Source organism: Strongylocentrotus purpuratus, unplaced genomic scaffold (assembly GCF_000002235.5).
Source record: "Strongylocentrotus purpuratus isolate Spur 01 unplaced genomic scaffold, Spur_5.0 spur5_scaffold_6, whole genome shotgun sequence".
Taxonomy (NCBI): Eukaryota; Metazoa; Echinodermata; class Echinoidea; order Camarodonta; family Strongylocentrotidae; genus Strongylocentrotus; species Strongylocentrotus purpuratus.
In genome coordinates this window covers 50966617-50988358 of record NW_022145612.1, presented here as the reverse complement: position 1 = coordinate 50988358, position 21742 = coordinate 50966617, and the positions used below count along the sequence as shown (strand labels likewise).

Genomic DNA, 21742 nt, shown 5'->3' with positions numbered 1-21742 from the left:
ATAGCATGAGGTAATTATAACAAAAACTGAAACTTGTTGAAGTATCTCTGTCCCTGTTGTACATATAAATACATGTACCTGTGCACAAAATTATTGGCTTATACAATAAATGATTAACATATTCAACAAGTAAAATTGAATTGTAGCTCCAAATGAAAGAGGAATAAGGTGCGTGGCTTTAGGGATTAACGAACAACTATTAAATGGCCTGAACATGAGGAATCTTACCTCAACTTCCCACAATGCCTTGGAGCTGGTAGCTGCCGTTGCTGAAGCTCGGCCAGTGGTTCTGAGAAAGACATAGCTCTTCTTCTTGTACTCATCACAGGTTAGAAACTTCTCTTGCTCTGCGTGGAACAACCTTACAACATCACCCTGGAAGGAATGACAAAAGAAACAAATGAAAGCAAAAACATTAACTTCATATACATTTCTCTCTCTCTCTCTCTCTCTTTCTCTCTCTATTTCCACATTTCTTCTCCCCTCTCTCAAGGTTATTATATATCACGTCTTTATTATTTTGATTTTTGAAAGAAATAATGCAATATTAAGAAAAATCAAGTATGAAATTGTCAACTCAAATATTCAATCTGAAACTTGATCACTGAATACACAAGTTAATATCACATAAATCCCCTCCTTTTACTTAATATAAGACCAAATATAAAATGAGATTGTGTACTCAGAGAAAAGCAGGCTAGCTTGGAAAATACACCAGACAAATTTCTTTCACACGCATGAAATATAATATCATGTTTTATGCATGTTTTTGCCACAACATTACACCTCAAATTGAACACATGCTGTCAATAAAGAATGCCATTTTCATCTCTTATAAACTGCATTTATAAATTTATAAATAGAAAATAGAAACAAGACACATCTATTTGATTCCCCGAGCTTCGCTTATCAACACCTACATGTTCAACCTGCTGAATAAATCACACCATCTTTGACGTCAATGACTTAATTTGGGCAACCACAACATTATGTGAACAATGGATTACCTCTCGACTACTTCATTTATTTAGCAGAATTATATGCCAAAAATATCCCAGCAATGGTTGATTTGGCAGTTGGTAAATGATGATGAAGAAATCATGTTTTCTTAAAACTTATGGTTTTGAGAGCTGGTTGAAATATAAACAGGAAGCATTCAACAAGATCCTTTTTATAGTTGTATCAACTATTAAACACAAACAATATTGATACATGTATCATCTGCTTTGATCCTGAAGAACCGGTAACTCTAATAATTTTACGCTGAGTTGAAACCCTTCTGGCTCCAAACAGATGAATTATGAATCTACCTTCACAACCAATTCTTCTATTCTCATGAGAAAATAACTTCAGTTAGTAAAAACTCCTCATGCTTCTAAAATCTAGGAATGAGCAGAATATATATGCCAAATTTAAACTTTAATCTATACTTTTTACATCAGTAACATTTAGTAACTCAAGCAAAGTGTCTATGGATCGGGTCATAGCAAATATTAGAACATTTTGATTCTCTGCCTGAATGAACATTGACAGCACTGGCCTAATTTCCACAGCACTTCAAAGGCTGCCATATTCCTACCATCATAATATTTGCTTAGACTTCATATAACCTATCCCACAAGGCCAAATATATTGATTATTAAAGTGAAGACGGAAGGCATATACTGTATACCCTGGTACAATCTGTTTGTAGAAGAGAGACAGTGCCGGGAATGGCTTCATGAAATCGCTGGCATCCATGATTACCCTGATATAAATCATTTGCTAAGACCCTAGAATGACACTTGAACACCCCTCCAGCTCAGTCTCAACAGATGAAATTTTGATTAGACCTTGCTAAACTGGGCCCTTGAGTTTTACATAACTTATTAATACCCTTCTTTCTCTAAGATTTGCCAGAAATCTAGGTTTTATTAGGAAATACTTAAGTCGTTCAACCACAGAGAAACTTGTACATGCTCTTATTTCATCACGCTTAGATTTCTGTAATTCTATTCTCTATCTACTCCCTAACACACAACTTTCTCGACTTCAGAAACTGCAAAATACTGCTGCACGTATTGTCACACTTTCTTCTCGTAGAACCCACATCACCCCCATTCTCAAAACTCTTCACTGGCTCCCGGTATGTGACCGAATCATTTTTAAGTTGTTGTTGTTAGTTTTCCATTCATTGTATGACTCTGCTCCTTCCTACAATATCAAGTTGATTGTTAAGTATAAGCCTACAAGACGTCTTCGTTCATCTCAATCCTCCTTATTAGTTGTCCCTAAGACGCGCAGTTCCTGGGGGGATAGAGCTTTTTCTCATTCTGGTCCGTCCCTTTGGAGTATTCATAATTTAACTACCCTTCATGCCTTCAAAGTTGCTCTAAAAACCCATCTCTTTCTAAACAGTGCTATTTAATCATGTCAGTGTAGCGTAATAATTTGTGTTGTTTTAGTTTACTTTATTTTAGTTAAGAATGTTATATTTTTGTGATAGTAATACATGTATGTACAGCGCCATGAGCGTCAGAGCCTGGCGGATACCGGCGCTATATAAATATCCATATTATTATTATTATTATTAGAAACAAGTATCGATTTAAAAATAGTCTGCTAGTTGGCTAACATGTTCCTTACAGTTTCCATTGGCAAACATACGACCAAGCATGTATCAGGTCTATCAGGTACGGGGCACTTAAGATGGCAAATGGATTTATGATAATTATACTGCTTTAAAGATAGAGACCAGTTATGGTCATGCGATTGCATTGTGAAAGAACCGTTGTGGAATTGATCAGAAAAGATGGATCAACTAGCATTTAAGTATTGGTGTGTACTGCAAGGTTCCGGAATCATCAAAATGATAAGAAATTTGGCCTAGTCTTGGTAAAGTTACAAGCACTGTACACAGAAAGATGTATATTGGACTACGCGACACGTGCACAATATCTATCAGGTCCAAATAGATATAATATATCCACAAAATATATTGATTAGTAGGCGGTTTCTTAGGAAAATTTGTATCATTACGTATAAGTCAACACATATTATTTCACATGATTGGTAATATAAGAGCTTCCATTTCATTTTTTGAGAGGGGGGCGTTTCCAAAACTGGTCTTTCCCTTTAAAACGTTTTAAAATACTTTGGTACATGTAGTAATGCACTACTACATGTGTATCAGCTTCACTTTGAAGAAACATGGCATGGACTGAGCAGCAAAAAATCATGTCAACAAAGCGATCACTACACTGCATATGCCATCGTGCTACAGAAGATTCAATTAATACCTTATACCTACGGACAACACAATGTACTGCACTATGCCATCTGCTATATAAATAGTAGCTGGTATTTCCTTCATATAGCCAAGGAAATGAAGTGCAAATTAAACCGACTGGCTTCATTAAGGTACACAGATATTCTTGCTTTAACCTGTTGACTTCTGAATTCTTTCATTGCCATAGGCTTAATACATGGGCCACCCGGTTTCAGGAAGGAATGGTTTAATAATGCTCCCACTACTACTAGCAGTTGACTACAGGGTAGGGAATTCCCCTTCAGACCATCTTATCAGGTAAAATGATCAATATATTGCAATTAGAGAAGACATTCAAGAGCAAAATCGGATGCAGATATAATAACTGAAGTGATGTTCAATGAATTCCTCTCATATTGGATGAACACCTCCTTTTTTCAATTATGGAAAGGAACAGGTACAAATTTTGTGAGATCCTTCTAAATGAGCAATAATCATTATTGATTCTGAGAATGGACCACAAATATATCAGATCAATATATATATATTATTTTTATGTTAAAGTGGCACGTTCCCGCCAGTGTAGTTATCGCTGCTCTAGTCATCGCCATCTTGGTTCCGAAGATCGACTTCTAATTTGCATACAGCTGTCAATCAAAGTACGCGCGGCCTGGCCTGCCTTCGCCAAGCCAGCTGATCGCTGACGATCGCGACGTCACGAAAGTGGGCGGAAACAGCAGCCGAATCTTAGAGCCGAACTGCGATTGGCATTACTTCGGCACATGTATGCGATAATCGGTATTGTCCGGGCATTCGGAACATGCCATCTGCGTAAGAGCCGTATTCTGTTGGTGTCAATAGGCAGCTAGCACCGTCCGCCAGCGGGTACGTATTTTGAACGCCCTCTGGAATACGGGGAACATGCCTCTTTAATTTGGTACATTGAGGCTCAGTTCAGGATTACCTACACAATTGATACTTGGAAATCAAAGATGAATACCTACATAGTAAAACCATGAAATAATTTTTTAGGCACTTAATTGACTGCCTGCATGAATAGAGTCATGGAATTTTCTCAAAGGTACCAGGGACATATATGTCTATTTACCCGGAGCAACATCAATATGCATACTGGTAAATTTAATAGAGCAGAACTGCACAAAATCTATTGACAAAATCTATTAATAAGCACAAAGGCATTAAAGATGAAGTTGAGTTCTGGTCATGCGATTGCATTGTGAACGAAACGGTGTGGAACTGACCAGAAAAGGTTGATCATCTAGCATACAGGAATTTGTGTGTATTGCAAGGGTCTGGAATCATCAAAATGATAAGAAATTTGGCCAAGTCTTGGTAAAGTTACAAACACTTGCACAGAAAGATGTTTATGGGACTACACGAACACGTGGCGTAAAAAGCCGGCCCCCCGATTTTTACGATGTTACATGCATATTTAGAATATGAAGGCATTTGAAGAGCCATGCTTTTCAGGGAACATGTCTTAACTGATGTTCTTCCATACTTGCATAATAAGAATGAGTAATGCTCACAAATTATTTTTCACCTCTTCCCAGAACTCAACCTTCTCTTTAAGTCCTTTCTTTTTACACAGTCAACATCCTTCCTACTGTTTCATAGAACTTGTTATCAATAACAAATGCTAAATATCTATGAAAATATTGCTGTCAACCAATCCAATGCCACGATTTCAGTAGCTTATAACAGTTATTGTAATTTGTTATTGATAAAAAGTTTTATGATACAGGGCCCCTGTTCTAAGCAGACAATGTAGGCTACAAGTGTGCAACAGCATTTCTGATTTTCTGTAACACCCTGAAAAATGACAGTTTCCTTTTGTAAAAAGTACTCTGGACATAGGGTGCGTTTATCGTGTCTTGCCACTAGATATGTAACTATCGAACCCTACTATATACGAACATGATTTGCGGGATGTCGCGTTTATTGTCTCTTCAAGATTGAAAATAAAGGCCTTGTCTCTGCGCAGCTGCTTTGCGCCGTTTGACCCGGGAAGCAAACAGTTTCTCAGAGGTCAACTACATACACATGCTTGTACAACAACATGACACAACACATGGGGCACTAGCCTGCAAAACCAGAAATTAACCTGGGAAGGTCCGATTTGTATGTGGGGTTCAAAACAGCTTTGCCTCGGAAACATGATTCTGGCTGTATGTCACATTCAAAACGCACTTTTTTTGACGTTACAATATGCCCATATCTAAAGACGTTTGAAAAAGGTTTTGCGTTTATCACCTTAAAAATTTGCCGGAAAGACGTCTGAAAACGCTGATTCTAGGCTAAAAATTGGTCAATAAACGCCCCCTAAGTTTATCAGCGCACATGAGCACATGTCTGGACATGATTATTATAAACCACAAGTGCTTGGTATAGAACAGGACATTGGGCTATCATCACTGACACTTTAGCCAGGTCCCCTTTCTCTCTTCCTTCCTCCCATCGATCGATCGTTAACTATTTCTGGAAGTTCCTCTGACAATGCTTCAATGAAAACATCGAACAGAACACAGGATGTAAACATGCCCTTCAACTCACGCCTGCACAACATTATTATCCATGTGTACCTAAAAGTTTGTATGGATCTCTGTCCTTTTAGACAAGGATATTACAATGACGTTCCTTCTTATTTTTTGTTTCATTTCTTCTTTTACTGCGAATTTGGTAATAAAACCTAAATTTCATGTAAACATGCCGAGTATCTTAAAGCTAAAGATCTTCTTCTTGCACACATCTTGCAGGAGAATCCTTAGTTTGAACTCTTTATATTCCTGACTTGATAACATTAATTCGCTCTAAAATTAAAAACAATATTTAGTACAAACTTTATTAGCCTTGTTTTCAGTTGTGAGATTTTTTTAAAGGGAAAATAATAGCATTGTATTTCTAAGGAATGTTTGAAATATATATTACATTCAGTGATTTGGAGCTCTTCTCTGAATCAGGAAATTAACACCCAGTCCCTGCTTCTTTTCACTTTGTTTTAATAAGAATTCTCGTAACATCTCAAGATTAATTAATAAGCTTTACAAAATTATTCTTCTCCCTGTCTATCAAAAAAGAAAAAAGAAAAGAAACTCTTACATGGCTGTTTGCACATGGTTGTCAGTCCCTACCAGTATTTAGCATGAGGTCAGATGGGCATAGAGGGTATCATTTGCACCTTGTAATTAGAGAAGCAGTGTGTTTGAGGAAATTGAGTTAATTGGGGGCCAGCCCCCCTCCTTCAGGCTATGCAGTATCCTGTCTACCTTGAACTTCTATGTTTTGAGAGGAGGATTGCATCTTAGGCAAAAACATAAGAACTTTGGATGGTGAAAGATATCATAACAAGCTGAAATTCACTGAGAAAAGAACCTCAAGATAAAACAAGTACGTATCCATCACCATAGTTCTATGGTCAGAAAATTACATCCTAAAGGAATAAGAAAGAGAGTGGGAGAGAAAGGGAGTAAGAGAAAACGAGAAAGAGAGAGAGGGGGATTAAAAATAGACAGAAAAAGACAAGGGAGAAAGCGATAGAGATAATTTAGAGAGACAGTGAAAGAGAAAAGGCAAAAAGAGGATAAAAGAGCAGGAGAGAGGAATAATAGCGAAAGGAGGGTGGAAGCTAGGAACAAAACGCAGGATAAATAACAGATGGAAAGCAAGGCGTATCATAAAGAAAAACAAATTAAAGATTTATCCCTTCTAAGTGGCATCCCTATTTACTCTAGTCAAAACCTACATCAGCAAGCCCATCTAAGTAGTAACTCAATCTCATACTGCTTAAAGGTACTATGGTACTGAATGTCTGAAATGACAATAATACAACAATATTATGTTAAGGGCAGTGCCAAGAGAAACTATAGGTAACAATATGTGACATCAAGGGAGGAAGAACAATGTGATATAGATCTTATGAGAGAATACTGCTCAACAAGATAGTAGAGCATTTCCACTAAATCAATGTGATAAAATTAGGCATTAAGTATTCTCACCCAAGTGTACCAACAAGGGTAACCTGACTATCATCAACCAGGCATGAAAAAAAATGCTTTGGAAAAACATTAATCTACATTTGGCATTCTCCACCTAGGCTCTTCAATGACTACCTGGTAGAAATTAAAGATGAAGTTGAGTTCTGGTCATGCGATTGCATTGTGAAAGAAACGGTGTGGAACCGACCAGAAAAGGTTGATAATCTAGCATATAAGAATTTGTGTGTATTGCAAGGTTCTGGAATCATCAAAATGATAAGAAATTTGGCCAAGTCTTGGTAAAGTTACAAACACTTGCACAGAAAGATGTATATGGGACTACACGAACACGTGGCGTAAAAAGCCGCCCCCCCCCCCCCCCCGATTTTTATGATGTTACATGCATATTTAGAATATGAAGGCATTTGAAGAGCCATGCTTTTCAGGGAACATGTCTTAACTGATGTTCTTCCACACTTGCATAATAAGAATGAGTAATGCTCACTACACCTGGAGTAGTACTGATGAATCTGAAGCACCAGGTTGACAGGATGGTGCAATTTAAATTATTATATATATATAGTTTCTGTCAGAAGCAAATAAACAGGTACCGGTACGTACATGTAGGTGTTTGAGATATTGTGTTGCCACATTAATGTTTACCTGCTTGGTGGGCAAGTACCCAAATATTTTGTAACAACCTGTCATTAGGAGTACCTTGAGCTGAGGTCTACGTCTCATGAGGCACATTCATGTGCTGCACTCTGTGACATGGCAACATTGTCAACAACAACAAACATGTTCTTCCTGTCCCCCGCCCTCAAGATACCTTAAATATCCTCTACGGGAGGGGTGCGGAATCCGCTACGCAACCCCCTTGATACATCCGGAGTCCATCATGAGAATTAAGAGGGGGAGGGGGAGGAGTTGAGGAGTGAGGAGGGTGCGCATTATTGAATGTCCATTATGCAGAATCTCATTTTCTGTATCATATCTCTATTTCATCATGTTAAAATGTAAAAGCCTCTTGTACTCATGGAGTAAAAGAGGAGTGATTTTCTTGTGAAGGTAATAGTTGAAAGATAAACAATTTAGACATACCTGTAAGGAGTTTTAACTTAATCTTAATAATTACTTTCAGATTTCACTTCTATTTCTAAATTCATTGTGGGTGATGACATCACTGTTCATGTTTCTCTTTACACTGTTAATATGCAGGGTGAGCTTTCACGACCGTAAGGGAGAGGGTGATTTATTCGTTTAAAAAAACACAATTAAAAACAGAACAATACTTAAATACATTAACCTCTATATGATTTTTGTTTGAAATTAATTATCTATAATTATGTACCTTGTCACTCCAACTTAATTATGATTGATATTAAAACTGGTATTTCCTGTGAATCATTTGACCCCGTTAACAACAAAACAGGGTCACAGTTTCCATCTACTTCACAGTGAGGACTTGACATCAAATTAGTGGACCACTCTCAGGTTTTCTTGGAAGAAGTGCTATCGTCACATCTCCTACGGGATGCCTTGCACATTGCAAACATCCCTGTGGTTGCGTTTCCTGGGGAACCACAACAGTTCCATCCTGGATTCATTGCTCATCCAAGGCTTTTAAAACCACCACAACCTTGTTTTCTTGTCACATGATTCACGTTTTCTTGTCACATGATTCACGTTTTCTCACAAATGAACTTGTAAAGTATTTCCAGTAGCTAACTATTTTTATCAGTATCAAACATTCAGCACTTTTCTTTTCACAAACTTTCCTAACTTGTTCATAGAGGGACTACTCTACATGAGAGTTATTTTCTTCTTCTTTTTTAGCTCCACCATATTTTGTCACCATATGATAAACATGTCTTCTTTCATTCTATAAAACAACCATAAAATGATATCAAAGCAGTTTCTCTTCCTTGATGTTCATAGGCGATTGAAAGACATGAGGTTCGTTGATAAATTTCTAATCTTAACCAAATGAACTCCACCTCTGGACCTATCACCATAACCTAAAACCTAATATCTCTGATGAAAAAATGCCTGTAGCAAATACAGGGGGAAAATTAATATTTATTTTTCGGGGGCTACTTTTCAAGCTTGCCTGCATGAAAATAACATTCTAAAATTTGTTTTGCATTGAACTCTATGCAAATTTACAGGGGCTCTTTTCTGATTTTCGGGGGCTCTTTTAGGCATTTCAGGGGCTAATTCGCCCGAGCCACCGTGTATTTTTTTTCACTGAGCAAATATCTAAATATCTACTGAGTAAATGCTGTATCACCAGACACATTTAACACTCGTTCTGCTCTGATTCACAATGATTTTATTATTGTGTGGTCCCCCGGCTTTTCTGTTTTTTCATTCCTGAATTAAAATTATTACATTTTAATCCTTTTCAATTCATGGATTAAAAGACCATCAAGCATCTCTACATGTAGCCTACATCTCACAAGGACAGCTGTTGAATATTATTTTATTACTTGTAACACAGGAAATAAAAGGAAAGGTTAATTTAGCAATCCATCTAGCCCCCGTGTCCTGCGGTAAATTTTGTATACTTACCCCTTTCAATACTTCCTCAATGTTTTCCTTGTGTTCCATAAAGAGAGATACCTTCCAGCATGTGTTACAGTTCACTGCATTCACCTAAGAGAAAAATAGGACAAATATAATAAATGAATATTAAATGAGTAAATATATTAAAATGTTAATTACAATACATGGAGAATGATCTTTGCAAGTTGTGTAGGTGGAGGCTATCTTTGACATGGTTGCTATTTGGAAATATACAAGTAAATATGGAATACTGGAAGAACAAATCATTAGAAAGAAAAGAGTCCAGAATAAATCAATTCTAGAATAGTCAGTGTATATGGTATAATCAAAATAAAAACTTGTCCAGTACACTTACATGCGAAAGAGGGTAATATTCAGACATTGTTTATTGATGATACAAAGGTTAGGTTTGAAAATTGTATACATGTATTAAAATACTTTTAAAAATAAGGTATCCTGATAGGCGACAATAACTTGATTTTGCCAGAATCTTAAAACTAAAGAGAAGAAAGGAAAAACAGTATTTTTGGTAACTATTCATATTTTACCTAATGAGAGTCAGAAAAGCATTATCTCCACAAATTATGTATATGATTTAATGCCATTCTGGTGCTCAGAGAGTGACTAGATTTTAATTTCTTGACATCAAATTTACAAATGCTCAAAGCATAGGCCTTTTCTTCCTGTGAAGTTTCAGCTCATCAGCCATATTGAAAGAAAGTAAGAAACAAAATCCTTCATCCAAAACTGCATTCATTTCTTTTTTGTAGAAAAATGAGGATTGCTGTATAAATACAAAAACCTATATCTAAGATTTTTAGAATTTTCTTCTCTGTTGTTGTATGGTACAACTACATGTACATGTACACGTAGCATGCCAATTGTGTACGAATCTGACAGCTTATGAATGAGATTAAGGCGTCGAGTATGGGGGATCTGAAATAATTCCTAGATTAGTTTTCTATCAAAAAGTGTCACGCTCGCTGTCAATAGTGTATACTATAATCCAAGACAGAGAATATGATTATGTCATCTATACGCAGACATTTTCCCTCGAACAGTATACATAATTGTGTTTTTCACAATAGCGCAAACTCACAATGCTGCTGTCAGAGATATAAAGGTAATAACATCACCCATTTCATCATTTCAAGACTCATTTTATGTCAATAATGCTCTGTAAAAATTCATAATACTCAGTAAGAGCTGATCATTATTCCCCTATATCAATTACACGTAAAAATGAAAAATAAATAAAGACAAAGACTTGAGAACATTAAAAAGATAACAAGAACAACATTTTGATAGGCTACAATGTATATGATAATACAAACCTAAAATAATAAAAGTTGGCTCTTGTATGTAACAATTCAACTGTATAGTCTTGAAGTCTTGTAACAATTCAAATGAGAAAACAATTTTATGGCCCATGACTTCAGATCCATTAAATACAAATAACATTTTGCTATATCCTGAAACCTAAGATAACTCTACTGATTTGAATCCTTTGATATATTTATGTCCTCAATCACTGGTGAGAGGAGAAACTTTATTCTGCCGAAAAAGAAATAATAAGAATTTGACAATCAATCACAAGCAGGAATAAAATCATTCAATCTTTGATTGCGCTTTGATTTTTCACGCCGTAAGGTCTTTAGAAATACCAAAACATCCAAAACATTTCTGAAGAAATGCCAGAGGGTCTGATATCACTCAAATTTCTACAAGTTTGGGCTCCCGTGGTGCACGATGATTCATTATTGAGGTGGGGATGGAGGTGGGGATGGGGGTGGGGATGGGGGTGGGGATGGGGGGGGGGGGACCTCTTCACAGCCAGAAGACAGGACAAATTGATGTTCACTGGTCTCTTCTGTCTCACTATGTACCATTTGATCATATGAGCTTTCTTTATACGTTTCATTTATTATATGACATTTCTTCACCGGTATATGTTTTTTGTAATTATATGACGTTTCTTTATACGCTTTGTAATTATATGACGTTTCTTTATACGTTTTGTAATTATATGACGTTTCTTTATACGTTTTGTAATAATATGACGTTTCTTTATACGTTTTGTAATTATATGACGTTTCTTTATACGTTTTTTAATTATATGACGTTTCTTTATACGTTTTGTAATTATATGACGTTTCTTTATACGTTTTGTAATTATATGACGTTTCTTTATACGTTTTGTAATTATATGACGTTTCTTTATACGTTTTGTAATTATATGACGTTTCTTTATACGTTTTGTAATTATATGACGTTTCTTTATACGTTTTGTAATTATATGACGTTTCTTTATACGTTTTGTAATTATATGACGTTTCTTTATACGTTTTGTAATTATATGACGTTTCTTTATACGTTTTGTAATTATATGACGTTTCTTTATACGTTTTTTAATTATATGACGTTTCTTTATATGTTTTTTCAAAATATATGACGTTTCTTTATACGTTTTTTTGTACGACGACGTATGTGTAATATGAATATGAATTCAGAGTTCACGATATATCAATTGATTTGTCACAAATATACTGTTGTCTGAGCTAATCTGCTGACTCCCTGCTGAGTGGTTATTTATGGGTTATGACCGTACATGATTGAAATTGTTTCCTTGGAATATATCATGCTGTTCTTTAGGTCATTTAAAAACTATTTAAAGATTTATAAGGTCGCATCCATTTCATGAAGATATACATGTACCTTTGCTCTAAGCAAACTGTGGTCTGAAAACTGATTTTCTTTTTTTTTTAAACTTTAATTCACTGAAGCCTTGTTCAGACATGACACAGTAAAAAAAAAAAAAAACTCAAAATAAGACGAGACAAGTGTACTTGATATCAAAAATTGGTACATTTACTAAATTAAAGATGGGAACTTCATTGTGAAAAGTCATTATTCTTACACTCACTTGCTCTTCATATGCACATATAATGTTATTTTGCCTCAACATTTTTTTTCTCAACACGGTTTATCTTTTCATGTCTAAAAATGTTTGAAATACTGAATAGGGCTTTAAGTGATGGATACAAATGTATTAGCGAGTACCGGTACTTAAATATAGTGCAAAATTACAATCAATTACATTGATTAGCACTTGATATTTGATATTGCTTCTCTTCCTTCCCCTTAATGCCTCAGTCACACCTTTGCGCATTTGGCTTGCGTATTTGCTGCGTATTTATGGCAAGCCGTTTTAACATTTATTCCTATTTTTTTATATCAAGAAATGAATTCTTGATATCAAGAAATGTTTTTCTGTTGTAACTCTTAAAATCAAGAATTTATTTCTTGATATCAAGAAATAAGAATAAATGTTAAAACGGCTTGCCATAAATATGCAGCAATACGCAAGCCAAATACGCAAATACTGAGGCATAAGTTCCTTCCTTTAAAAACAAACCAGTCCATCCAACCATCAGATATCATAGAGATGGAGGCAGATTAAGAGCTCTATCTTGAGTATCCTTCGATCTTTCGATCCTTCGATTCCTTTGTCCAAGCTGGGAATGGGGCTTCCTCCAACCCATCAGATCCAACTTCCTCACAAGTCACAGCTCTGAGGTATCAATTTACTCCTACACACAATGCCAAGGGCACATCATAAGGACCTGCCAAGAACCTGTCATCACCAATGGTATGACGGTTACCATGGACATGGAAGGAAGATTCAGCAAGAGCGGTGTTTTCATTATCTGATGTCATACACAAGAGTTTTAACATTTTTCCTTTTTGGAACAGCGAACTGGAGGCCTATACTTCTTGTTCTCAAAAGCTCTAGAATAATTTGGTTGAAGCATTATTTCAACCTTAACACAAATTTAATCCGGCGATACTCAAAAAATTATATATCTCAAGACGTTAAGTCCGCCCTGTAGTTCATATTGTATTCAATAGTAAACAACAAGTCTACCTCTTCCTAAGATTTAAGAATGATAAAACTCTATTAATAGAAATTTGAACATTTAAAAATATTAAACATGATGCATCCAACCTGTAAGCCTTACTTGATCAGGTATTCAATTGGAAACACCTTCAAAGTCATTGTACACACAGTTTCTTTTGATTCGATAGACTCTGCAGAGTAGTATCTCTCATCATTGGTTGAAATTATGATGTTACTGTAGATGTAAATGTCAATGTTTATCCAAGCATGCATTTTCTCCCTCTTCTTCTATTTCAAGCTTTATCTCATCTGTTCTTTCCATTTCCTTGAATTTCATTTATTCAATGTTGTTTCTGATATGTATATTACGGTGCTGATTACAGTGTTTTATTTAACAAACTTCCAGTGTATTGTATTTCAATGTTATTTTTAATATTTTGCGAATTCAATTTCTTTCAGCCTTTGGCTGCTATTTTGAATGTATGCTTTTTGATCAATAAAACCACTTCAAATCAAATCAAATAAAAACTAAACTAAATATATCCTGTTTCCAGAGAAAGAGCATATGGTCACGTCTTGGCATATATATCACTATGATATCCATTTCAAACAGGATGTCTTTCCATTCATCCAGATTCATGATTCTTTCAAGTTAATCAATCATTAAACACAGTGCTCTAACATGGATATTATCTTTTGAGAGTCTTCCTTAGGAATTGGTAATATATGAAATCATAGAAACTGCCTAGACACATGAAAACTTAACAGGAATAAGCAGCATTATCCTGATACTTTTGCTTTAAATAAAACACCATTTGGCCCCACCCCTTTGTGACATTTCATATTCCCATAAATCTGATTTATACTTGAGATAATGCACACATTATAACATTTACATGTATCTGTGGTGTATCAACTTTCACATATCCTATTAAAGCCAATGTATAATGTATATGCACAAAATTTGATATTTCTTACTGTCTAAACCTGGAAATGATTGACCCTTTTCCTTGACAAATAAGCCTATACATGTATCTCCTGAAAACCACAGCTACATGTAGCTATTTAAATGTTAATTCCTGTAATGAATATATCCATCTCATATCAAATCTATTGAGAAAAAGAAACCGTCTAGAAATATGAAATCTTAAAAGGTACGACTTACGGAAAGTGATTACATGTATATAAGGATATGTATAAAGAATTGGACGGAGTTAAGGAAGGGTTCAAGAACAGGAAAAGTGGTTTCCTAGAGTTCTTAATCAACCACGTCATTACCAATTTCCACTCTGAATTTCACGACTAGTAATCAGATGGTTGAGAGCGTGTGTGCAAGAGCAAAAAGATTTGGTGTGACAGAATTATATCATAATGCTGATAACTTCTTTCTTTTGGTCTCTAAATGTTGTGTTTGCCAATGTTGTAGGTCACTCTTTCAACTGATTATTAGTTCTTGTGAAGAGAAAATGAGATTATATTCATGGGATGTATACATGTTTTGAACACATCTTGATCATCCTAATATGGCCTCATTGCTGGATGTAATTATTTCACTTTTTAATCAAATTTGCATTGAAGGTGTCAAGATTACATCAATGTAAACACCTTTAGGTGTCAAATTGATGAATTTGTGGTTTGCATGTAAATGAGTTAAAGTCATGCATCAAAATAATATGTTCATCATTAAAACTTGAGTAAGGTTGTAGAAATGTCAACAAGTTAATTGAGTCCTTATACAAAGCTGTCAACTGTTTTTAACACCCTTTGCGGATTAAAATGATCATGATCACCAATGAAAACTCTTAATGGCTAAGTCTTTATCAAGCGGATAGTATTTAAATAAAAAAGTGTAAATAACCAGGTAAAAACTTATCCTACCCTCCCTGAGTAAACGACTCCCCTTACGGACAAAAAAAAGATACCATGACAAAATAATACTGCTTTCTAACTGGCTTCTATCGGAGTTACACCGATGAAAATACCGATTGAATTTTCCTTATGTAACCAAAGGTGAAACTGCAGTTTTCTCCCTGTTGCTTTCTAACTGCCGGTGAAATTCACTCGCTGTGACGGAAGTGAAGAATTATTGCGTAATTATTAAGCCCGCGCTCCATCTAGCTAGCATGCAGCATGTTCAACCATAAGTCAACAAACACAGCTGGTTACGATAAAGCGCGCGTACACTGCGACCTTTGACCATTTTAATCGCTGTTTTAATCACCTTTTTTCCAAGACGCTTTCTAACTGGCCGTTTCATCGATGTCACACCGAAAGAATGAGCAGGAGAATTTAATCGCCTATTTCTCTTCTTTTCATCGGCTATTTAATCGCCTTTTTCTCCTCTGTTGCTTTCTAACTGGCCATTTCATCGGATGCGTCCGGATGCATCCGATGAATATCAGTGCAGTTAGAAAAGAGTATAAGAAGGGTATCTTGTCCACAGATCCAGGGGTAATTATCCTAGGGGTAATTATCCTGGGGTGACTATCCTGGGGTGATTGTCCTAGGTGTTATTTGTCCTACGAGGAAGTTGTCTTTTTCTCTGGTTGCAATATGCAGGTAGTTGTTCAGGAAACCATTTCACAAAGATGAAGTAAGTTGGTAGGAGACAGTTTTTCCTTTGAATATTCATCAAGATGGGGGGGGGGGGGTTGTCCAAGGGGTCAACCTGACATGATATTGTTCCGCAATATAGATTTTTTGTTTTAAAGAATATAGTTATTCATGATTTACAGGTACCGGCATGCATAATAAATTATTTGTCCATCTCATAAAGTCAACCAAGATTGTAGGATATTTCACTATACTAGGCAAGTTCAAACTTTCAATGATGTCTTAAAACTTTATCATTCCAGATTAACATGATCATGATTTGTAATGGAAATCCTTTCAAATGACGTCTCTCATCTAACCAGGATTGGAGTAGGATTCATGGAGATTGAGGGAGCCGATACATTACTGCTCAGGATTATTCCTTCTCATCCATAATTCATCACCATTGGATACACATGTAAACAAATATCAAGAGGCTTAGAAGTTTTAGAGTGAGAATATAGAGAAGACAGCTAACGTCCTATCTCCTTCGTCATGCATTCAAAGTCTATACAAGGAATTAACCATTATTTTAAATCTACGGCAAGGAAACTACTAAAAGGCCTTATACAAGTACACGTACCGTATGTGTAAAATTCAAGCAAAACATATGTCAAGAAGAAAATTGGAATAAATGACAATGCTTAAATTATGAGACCCCAAAAAAGGGATTGAGAAGAGAGAGAGGGGGGACTTGCTAGAAAGGAGGAGAGATGAGGGAAAGTAAAGAGAGAGGGGAAAGAGAAAGAAAGAAAGAAAGAAAGAAGGAAAGAAAGAAAGAAAGAAGGAAAGAAAGCAAAGAAGAACAAAAAAAGGTAATGATGACAATGAAACAGAAAGAAGAAGGCATATCAGCAGACTGAAAAAGGAATTAGGTTCATTTACTTTCACAGCTATGTTCACACGAAACTGTTCTTGTTTTAAATCTTGAGTTTGTGAAACCTCTTTTAAAAAACGCAGGTTCACAAGGAACCAAAACAATGTGTGTTTGAAGTTTTAACATACAATCTAGGCATGCAGACATTTATAACTACAAGCTGGCAAAACCTTGAAGTTAAATATCTGCATGGCATATCTTCAAGTGAGGATCACAAACTGCTCATATTTTTCGCGCCAACAATAAATTGGTTCATGGTTTAAAACCTTGAGTAAATTTTGAGTTATGAAACCGAAGATTAATTTTACGACAAGATAATTAACCTCCCAGTTTAAATCTACGAGCTTAAAGTTATGGTCTATCGTTTAAAGCGTATCTGCCATAGTTTACAGGAGAGATAAGACTGCCCTGCAAGGTCACTGAACAGGTGGTTATCTCATCAACTCAGCTCTCAGTTAACATAAGAAAAAGAGGATTATGGGGGACGAATGGTCACCGATTAGGCATGGTTTGTTATATAGAGGGCGCAAGTAGCTACAAGTAGTGTAGTGGGCCTTTAAACATAGCTTTTGTCGTGTTCAACTCCTATGAGATACACGTGCTGGGGAATAACACTATCTAATTAAATACAACCCTCTGGCCATGAATGCCGCTCTCAATTAACTAAATTAATCCTAGTGGTTATAGAACAAAGGATGGTTCTATTGCATGAAGCTAATGCATGCATCTACATGCACCCTTCTTCATCTACAAGACATCAATCCCAGAGGCTTAATTCCCATCCGTCTAGAGGATTATCCAGTTTCAAAGCGTATGGTCTTGTGTAATGCTTGCATGTTTCTGTTTACTGCTTTTTGTAATGAAATCCTTTGTCTTCTTGATATGCATGATTTTCTTGGAAGTAGCAAATTTTCATTTCAAAAATTCATATTTGAAAGGCATTACAAAACATGATGGTGTCATTATGAAAGTGAGTTGCACTGCATTCACTATGAATATGATGGACAAAGAAAGCGGACAAAATATACAGTTCCTCAGGTAGACAAACGAACATCCCTTCACTGCTATTATGTAAAAAGGTGAATATGCATGTGACACCTGTTCCACACATTTTTACATAATAGCAGTGAAGGAATGTTCCTTTGTCTACCTGAGGAACTGTATATTTTGTCCGCTTTCTTTGTCAGTCATATTCATAGTGATTGCATCTCTGTTGAGAGCCATTAACTATGTATTAAAGTTAAAGTCAATGTCCTTCTGAAAGCAAAAAGGCTTCTGGCTCTCAGCAGACAAGATATTAATGCAAATTTCTCAGGATAAGATCAGAAAAGTGCATCAAAAACATACCATCGGTGGGAAAAAAAATTACTTCAGATTTTTGATAATGGAAGTGGGTGTTAGTGAGTTCATCATATGAGCTACAAGTGCAATGTAGTCTGCAGGCACAGTTTTGGCACAAAACTCAATTTCCATAAAGGTGTTGAGCAGAGCCTTCATGTAGCTCTGTCATTCAGACAAGGCACGTTAGCTACCTTTAAAGAAAGTATATACTACAGCACAACATAATTTTTATGGCAAAAGGCAAAATTGGAGATTAAAATAAGAAACAAACAGTATATCAGCAAACAGCAATGGTCTCAAGATGTACTCTCTTATATACTACTGTTTAATATCACTATGCTTTGCTGTTCCAAGTTTTTGTTACGAGCCATCGGTGTCACCTTATGTCTGAACGAGCCTATAGTAGTCTAGAAGGTCTTAATTATCTCATCAAGCTGGGTAGAAAGCACGAGGGAGCTTCTCGTAATGGCAGTTCTTGATACGCCCCCTCCCCATCGTGTCCCTTAGGCATACAGTCATCTATGGTTAACTCACTGAATACCAATTCAATGAATCTTGGTTTGATCTAGAAACAGACATCTCTATCTTCTATAACAAAACTAAAATAACAGTGTTTGATGTTGAATACAATGTCATCATGGTATAACACACATTTCCCAAATATATCATCTACCTGAGTTATCTCAGCTTTTAGTATTTTAAAATGAACTATGGCATTTCTATTTAGAACTTGAAGATTGCACAGGTAGACATGAAAGGCAAAATTTGAATTGCCAGTAGTATTTTTTTAATCATAAATATTATTATCATAGTTTTTCTCTTTTTTTGTAATGGTTTGAAATGTAAAAAGGAAAATTCATGTTTATGTAGTTACTATGGAAATACAGAATCGCTGATTCTCTTGATAACAATTATCAGATTATCGGGCCATATTAATTCTAACTTTAACACTTCATATTTTGTTTGATGTTTAGAACATTGGTTACTGATAAAATATCAGTATTGCCAAATTCAAAAGAGCTAAAAGAAAGATTTATTAATTTGAGTCTTTAAAATAATCTTGTCTACAATGATTGTAGATATGGTGCTTGCATCAATGCTTTGCAAAAATGCTAGGGCTAAATTGATCTTCATCTTGTTCAACAAACTCATCGTATCAAACATTTCATTGCAATCTTTCCAGCCAAAACCAGGGTGAGATTTTATCAAATATCATATCTTTATTTCCAATATTATACAAGTTCATACATGTATTTCCACAAGTGACAAATGTTTTGATGTTCCTAACAATTTTGCTCAGTCTTATGAATCTCAAATCCAAAGATTGGAATCTTAGTTTAAAGAGTTTGCTGGCAAAGAAAACATGACGTTATAAAGACACAGCTGGCTTGTTTAACTAATGGTGAGTCTATGACAATTAGCAGTCCTAATTTACATTAATGTACCATTAGAGACATGATGCGTAGGTGTTAAAAAGATGGTCAGTCCCTAAGCTGATTTAAATCCTTGCCATGAAGGGGTTTGTATGTCATAAATGCAGCCTATTCCTTGTCATGGTTTGTTATGATAGATATTTGTTGATTAATGCTTGAATTTTCAATACAAAGGATCATCAAACCCGAGGCGTTTCCCATCAAAAACAATGTGAATCTACATATGTAGTTTGTTGACAATGGTGTGTTGGGAGGAGATTTATCATTAGTATTCCCATTTTGGGGCTTGATTTAGGCGGTCCGTTTACATGTATCATCGCTAATTGACAAATCAATACCCACTTGCCTCCTTTCTTGGCAAGGAGTAGGTTGTGTGTGGGCAAGGCATTGGGGACGTTTCCAAGTGCTATTCAAACTGTTATTAAAGGTAAAGAACAGTTATGGTCATGCGATTGCATTGTGAAAGAAACGTTGTGGAATCGATCATAAAAGGTTGATCATCTAGCATCTAGCATCTGTAAGGTTCTGGAATCATCAAAATGATAAGAAATTTGGCCCATTCTTCGCAAAGTTACAAGCACTATACACAGAAAGATGTATATGGGACTACCCTATATCTCTCACAGACCATGAGAGAAACAAATTTACCAAATATATGAATTAGTCGGCGGTTTCCCGGCAAATTTTATAATCATCATGTATTAGTCAAAACATATTCTTTAACATGATTGGTAATGAGAGCTTCCATTGCATTTTTTGAAATTGGGGCGTTTCCAATACTGGTCTTTACCTTTAAGTATTAACTCGCTGCCTATGGGAATACAGTGTTATAGGAGAATTCAGTAATCAAGGGGTTAATTCAGGTGTTCAATTGAGGAGTCAAGGGAGTAAATGAACTAGATTTTCCTTAACTTCTATAGACCTCTAGAACATCTCTTCTTTTGATGAGTATTATTTTCTATATTCATGACATTCTTTTTGTATATATGACTTTATTTTTGTGACTTTGGTCATTGTCTGTGACCGCATTGGTTTCTACATCAACCATTTCTACGTTCAATTTTCTACACAAGATGATCTACTTTAGAATCCTACTTTGTAAACAACACATTTCACATTTTCTCTCATCAAAATCTTTTCCTTTATGATTATATACTTAATGACTACCCCTCTGAATACTACTTATACTTTACATATGGACACTTCACATTTTCTCCTCCATTAAAATCTTGAATAAATGCTGAGTACTCCTTTGAAGTGGAGACTCTGTGGCACCTTGAATACAGCTCGTCTCTATACAATAAGCATGTTCTACTTAAACTGTTGCATGTTGAAAGGATATGGCAAATCTCATAATTTGTATAATATCACTTTAACTAAATTCATTGCAAGAGCATTTGAATGATATTTGTTGGTATCCCACATTCATTCATTCAATAGAGTGCTTAGATTTTATATGCAGACAATAGAAGGCAAGATATTCCTAAATCTTTCTTCAGTCTGTTGGTTGAAGAATGAAGAGATTCTTCAGGTTGGTTGGAAATAGTATTTACTGAAATCAGAATGCCACAACAACAACAAAATATCAAGTAAAGCCTAAATTTATAAAAAATGTGGTAGACCACCTCAAAACCCAAATCAAGTAAAAAAATAAAAAAATAAATAAATAACAACTGTTATGAATTCATCACATGTTGGAAAAAATATTGCTGCACGCAACCAAGATCTCTAAGGGTACTTGTGATCTATGTGTTTTAAGAAACAGATTTCCAGGTATGCCCTTTTTAATTTCTG

At 35.5% G+C, this 21742-nt stretch overlaps 1 protein-coding gene across 9 annotated transcripts in view; it reads right to left on the bottom strand.

Annotated features, from left to right (window-relative positions):
• LOC594527 (inositol 1,4,5-trisphosphate receptor) overlaps nt 1-21742 on the bottom strand; it is a 108209-nt gene that overhangs the window by 69691 nt on the left and 16776 nt on the right. For all 9 annotated transcript variants that reach the window (XM_030972394.1, XM_030972395.1, XM_030972396.1 and 6 more), the window contains exons 7-8: nt 9814-9897; nt 229-375 (exon numbers count right to left, since the gene is read on the bottom strand). In XM_030972394.1, the coding sequence (XP_030828254.1) occupies nt 229-375; nt 9814-9897 (231 nt within the window). The remainder of the gene's footprint in view (nt 1-228; nt 376-9813; nt 9898-21742) is intronic.